We start from the raw sequence: 6,213 nt of genomic DNA, 5'->3' as shown, positions 1-6,213 counted from the left end.
AAGACAATCAGCAGTGGAAAAAAAAAAAAAAATGAGAGAGAGAAATTTAAAAAGACAGGAGAAAGTGTAATCAATATAGTAAACATCCATCTAAAAACTGATGAAGTTAGTTGTATAAAGGGTCTGGATATTCCCGTAAATCCAAGTATATATATACACATATATATATTATTTGCTAAATATTTCAGAAAGCAACTCAACAAAGATGCACCAGTCACAAAAATTGAACAGTACTTTACTCCAAGTAACTCAACAACAGTTCCATCAATGAATTACATAGTTTAATCTAGCAAGCAGCAGTATATTAAAAATAACTTTTAAAAGATATTGTTCCAAAGAATATGCAAGCAGTCCCCTAATATTCTAGCTATCATATACTAAACAAAACAAATGTACACATACAAAGATACACAAATATAAGGTATGATTTACTTAGAATAATAAATAAAAATGAAGAAAAAGAAACATGAGAGAGAAAAACAGTATATAAAAAAAGAAGAAAAAGTACCAACTGATTGCAAAAAAAAGAATAGAGAAATCAAGAAACTATTTGAAATCTAAATTGATGGATTTAAAATTTCAGTTGTAAAGTGTTATACAGACAGCAGTAGAAAGTACATCATTGCATTTACTGGAAATGCAAGTATACAATTATCAGAACATCAGCAGAAATTAACTTATTGTCTTTCATGAAGAGTAAAAGACATCAGCAGAAATTAACTTATTGTCTTTTATGGAGAGTTAAAAACATTAGTAAAATAAACTGACAGGTAAATAGATATATAAGTTACACAGTTAAATAAATGGATGATCAGCAGGAAGAGTATATGATTTTAAATTTAATGTCATGAGTGAAAGATATCTCAAAATGATTCCTCAAAGAATCCACACAGAAAAGAAAAAGAGAAGAGAAAACACAGTAAAAATCTTATTGAATAGAAAAGGTAAAAACAAACAGAAACAAATAAAAAAATATCATCAGCAGACTTATTTGCACTTCAAATGAAAGAAACATTAAGTAGGGGATCTTCAAAAACCAGTAAACTTATTGAACTTATTCAGGTTTTTGTAATGTATAGATCTAGTATCGATGCATAAGTGAAAACAGTATTAGTTTGGTTAGCACTAAAGATAAGTTCCCTTAATCACTCTCACCTTCTCTTTTGTTACATCTCATTAGCTCTACGGTGTTTCATTTCATTTTCATTTGTATACAATGTATTACAATGAATAAATTGGCCATGAATATGTATTTCTTTTTTTAATTGTAAGTTTTATATCCATATCTTTTGATTAATTTCAACAGAAAAATTGTAATTAAATTTGAGATAGATATATTCCAAATGGACAAAATAAAAATAAACATATATTATGTATAATTCACTCACTAAAATAGATGAAAATTTGGACATTCAGAAACATGAAGCACTGAGACAAATTGTTTTTAGAATGAATAGAAATAATATAGATTTGGAATTTAGAGAGTTTAAACTACAACTGCTAGATAATATTAATATTATATACATGTGAATGTGTGTGTGCATGTGTAGGCATGCATATACACATATTTCTGTATGTGTGTGCATGTGTATATATATATATATATATATATATATATATATATATATATATATATATACTTACATACACATACATATATGTATTTGTATTTATATCAATATATACATTTACGCACATATAGACATTTATATACATATATTCATACACATACGTATATGTGTGTATATATGTGTATGTATGTGCACATATGCATATACTTGCATATAAATGTACATAGATATATAGATACATGTTAGTCTAATGCTAAATAATGTTAATCATACCGTTAGGTTTTTTTGTGATTTAAGATCGAAAATACCAACTGAAATACTATAAAATACAATGCAACAATAATTCACAAACAGAAAACTAGATTCAACATATATATATATATATATATATATATATATATATATATATATATACACATATACATACATACATATATATACATCCTACCATTTGTTTCATTCCTTCAAACTTCATAAGAATTCCAGAAATGGAGAAAATTAAATGGTTTTATTACATATATTTACTAAAAATAGCAGTGATCTGAAATAATAGGCAGAATTTACACTTGAATATAATATATATTTTGATTCTATTCGTGATCAACTAATAACAGGTTCACTAATATAACGTAAATGAAAATTAAAATAAATCAATAATATCCATATATATATATATAGTAATAAGAATCTCATAAATTATTTTATGGAGAAACCAACAAAAGCTAAACTAAACTAAAAAAAAAAAACAAAACAAAAGAAGCTAGTTATCTTAGTACACATAGTAACATAGCGTGCAAATATGCAATGTTTAATATCTATAATAAAATTGTAATAAGATGCTAAAGATTGATGGAAAACATCAATGTTCTATAATTATTTGATCAACATAGTTGAAAACAATTATAAGTATACTAATTAAATAAATATCTACAAATGATATGTTTCATTTTGAGAAAGTTGACAGGAGAAAAAATAAAACAAAAAAAATGTTAGATTACTTTATGACTTTTAAAAAGCTATAGAAATAGAAATGTTTAAATGCTATGATTTTAGTCTTGAGCAGTAATTTATATTTAACTGGACTTAACAGAGGATCTTTTTCTAATATTAACTTTTACATTTATTTTTCTTAAGCAATTGGATGGAAAATATAAACACAGCTGCTGACAACATCTCATAAAAAAAAGAAGCAGCTGGAATCTTTATATAAGTAAAATATACTTCAAAAAATAAAATAGGAAAAGAGAATAAAAAGAGGGGGGAAATGCTTAATGAATTTCTTCTCTTTTTTCTTTTTCATCAATTGACTGAGAAAATATTGCATGAACAAAAAATAACAAAGCATTATGGGAGAAAATATGAATGAACACAATCAGATTTGGAATGCAAATGACTAGCAATATAGATCAACACTCAAGAATGGCGAGAATGAAAAAGCATGTTGTTGGTGTTTTGTGTTTTTCTTCTTTTTCAAAGTAAGGTTTTTTTTCTTTTTTGTTTTTTGTCATTCAATATAAAAAAAAAAATTAAGCCAGCAAAAAAGTACTTAAACAAAATACTTGTTTCCATTCCCAAAACAGAATGGTGTAAAGTGATGCCAAGTTGGGGAGTCATTGTTTTTAATTCTTCTTATTCTTCCTTTTTCTTTTTGAATTATTTAATTTTCACTTTATGAAGCCTTTTTTTAAAAATTTTTCAACTTTCTTATTCATTATATTTTTACTTAGACTTCTTGCTTTTTCTGCACATATATAATATATATATATTTATTATTATTTCCACAATATTTTGCTAGAGCAAACCGGGATTTGGAATGACAAGAAAAAATTTTGATTTGGATGTTATGGCTATGATATTTAAATGAAATTTTCATGATGTGATATGTAAATTTGCACATGTCTTATTGCACTTTTAGACCCTGTGCTAGGCAATCTCAGCTTATGGAGGAGGAAAATTAAGAAAAGGAACCCATAAAACAATGAAAAATGTTATGTCAGAAAGAGTTCTCTCCCTTTTAGACTGATATTGCAATTTACCACTTGCATGTAATTGATGTGTGTGCGTGTGTGTGTGTGTGTATATGTATACATACACACATACAAACACACACATACACACATATACATACACTCAGTCTCATTCTAACATACATCATATATATCTATGTGAAGAAACAAATATACTCACGCATAAATATATATGTGTATGTGTGTGTGTATGTATGTAGAAATGTATGTATATATACATATACATACATTATATATATATATATAACACATAGCAACATATTTACGTATACTTATACATAAGTGTACATGTACACACATGCACATATGTGTGTGTTTGTGTATGTATGCATGTTACATAAAGAGAAACAATTTAAAAAAATAATAAACCAGAAAGGAGAGAGGGAAGAGGAGGGAGAGAAACATTCAAAGATATGGGCTTAAAAGACAATAATATTAGCTTTCTTTGGATTTACCAGAGACATTTCTCATAAATAAATAAATAAATAAATTCCCACCCACCCACATTGATATTTTCCTTTTGGTACATTCAATTGCTTCTTTTTTTTTTTTTTCCTGTGTTCCTTTCTCATTTTATTTTCTCTACTTCCTCATTACATGTTCTGGTAAATTTTAACTACTCTGGAAGTTCTTCTTCTGGGGAGTTGCTTTCAATGACATCCTGGAGAAGTTCGTCCACAGAATCTCCCTCTGCACTTATCCCCTTCTCTTCAAAATCCAAGTTCGGAACCAGAATTGCCAGCATACGGACTACATTGCCACGAAGTGTTTTTAATTTTTCAGCATGTTTACAGTCATCGAGACCATTTACATCAGAACACTGCTGGTTGTGGCCATTAGCATGACCATGTCCAATACGTGAAGACCGTATGCTAAGATCCATGGCTTGGTTGGAGCCGTTATCTAAAGGTTCCATCTTCACAGTTCCCCTTGAAGCCTGGTACTGAAGAGGCCCGTGATGGTGTGCTGGCGGAAATCCAGGACCCGGTGGGCAATGATTCTGCAGGAGATCAGCGCAGTGGGGTGAAGAGTGGCCGTTCAGGATACTATGTTGCTGTGGACTAGATTTTAGTTGGTTTAGAGTATTATCAAGAAACGAAGCCTTAAGAGGCTCAGAAAATTTACTTGATAGGTCAAGGCCAGCTGTTAAACTCGCACTGAGAACAGCTGAAGTTGGTGGTATCTTGAATAGGGGCATATCAGTACCCGGGACTGAAGCAGTCATATAACCTATCCCCCTGTGAGCTCTGTGCCGTTTCTCTTTGATGTAGTAACCCATTCTGCCCTCATGCTTATTAGTAATGTGGCTTTTCAAGCTATGGCTCTGGCTGTACTGTACTCCACAAGCACCACAGATATAGGGACGCTCACCTGTGGAAGAGAAAGAGAGAGAGAAGAAAAAGAAAAAATAGAGTCGTATTAGTAGTATAAATCAGATGAAAGAGAAATGAAATGAATAAAACATCTAAAACCTAAGGCAAATTAAAACTCAGGAATTAAAATAATAAATTTGTGATTTCTGTGTAAGTGTGTGTGAACAGGCACAATATGAATGGTTAAGCAATGGTTAAAGACCATCAGGTCCTAGGTTTGATCTCACTGACATCTTGTGCCTGAAATTAAAAAGGTGAAGTTTTGTCATACACTATTCTGTGTCATACTGATTCTGTCTGACAATTACATTAAGACTACATATGTTTGTGGAATCACTCAACCACTTACAAGTTCAATCAGGTAATTCAATTGATCAAACAACCGAATCCTCATTGTTGAACGACAGAGATACAACCATACACCACCACTTACACATACACACACACGCACACATATGATGAGCTACTAGCTTTAAAGAATGTGAATGAAAATATATGCAAACAAACAAAAATATAGAAAAATAAGTATAACTGTTGAAGTATTTGTGCTGTGTGTGTATGGGATGCATGTAACCTATGGCTACCTAGGGCTGAAGATTATTCAAAATGGAGCTGAAATCATGTTCTCTTGGATTTATAAATGTTTTTTCCTTATTGTGCCATTTCAATCACAGTAAGTTTATGGATATTAAAGTATGTGTATATATTTATTAAATGTAATGTGTATATGTGCACATGTGTAGCTATATGTTTATCTATATATGTATTAATTATTTATTATGTTGTATAGTATTTTCTATCATATAACTTTATGTGAAATAATATAGCATTATTGTTGCTGCAGTTGTTATTAATATTACTATTGTTCTGAAATCATATTGCAAAACAAATCAAATATTGAACACAGAAAAAAAAGAAGTAAAGAGAAATAAAATCACATAGATATACTTCTATTACAAACACGTTGTGAATTAAAATTTAATTCATTTGACAAAAGAAAAAATATTAACAACAAATGATAACAGAAACCAAAAAGAATAATAAGGAAATAAGTTACAGAAACAGAACAAGCATATAAGCAAACATGAAAAGCAAGCTAGACTAAAAGCAACATCTAAATAGACAAAAAGGAGGATATAGAAAGAATTCAAGCATACAACACATTGTGTGGGATAAGTTATAAGAAATGTAAAGAAAATACATTATAACATTCAATGAAACGATATAGAGAACTTTGTGTCC

General features: G+C 29.3%; 1 protein-coding gene across 9 annotated transcripts in view; it reads right to left on the bottom strand.

The window, feature by feature from the left end:
* Positions 1-3,210: 3,210 nt before the first annotated feature.
* LOC106881595 (uncharacterized) overlaps positions 3,211-6,213 on the bottom strand; it is a 191,000-nt gene continuing 187,997 nt past the window's right edge. For all 9 annotated transcript variants that reach the window (XM_052967822.2, XM_089352191.1, XM_052967824.2 and 6 more), the window contains one exon: positions 3,211-4,969. In XM_052967822.2, coding sequence (XP_052823782.1) covers positions 4,215-4,969 — 755 coding nt within the window. In that variant the 3' untranslated portion in view covers positions 3,211-4,214. The remainder of the gene's footprint in view (positions 4,970-6,213) is intronic.

This window comes from Octopus bimaculoides, chromosome 5 (genome assembly GCF_046866305.1).
Source record: "Octopus bimaculoides isolate indiv1 chromosome 5, ASM4686630v1, whole genome shotgun sequence".
Taxonomy (NCBI): Eukaryota; Metazoa; Mollusca; class Cephalopoda; order Octopoda; family Octopodidae; genus Octopus; species Octopus bimaculoides.
This window is presented reverse-complemented; position numbering and strand designations above follow the sequence as displayed.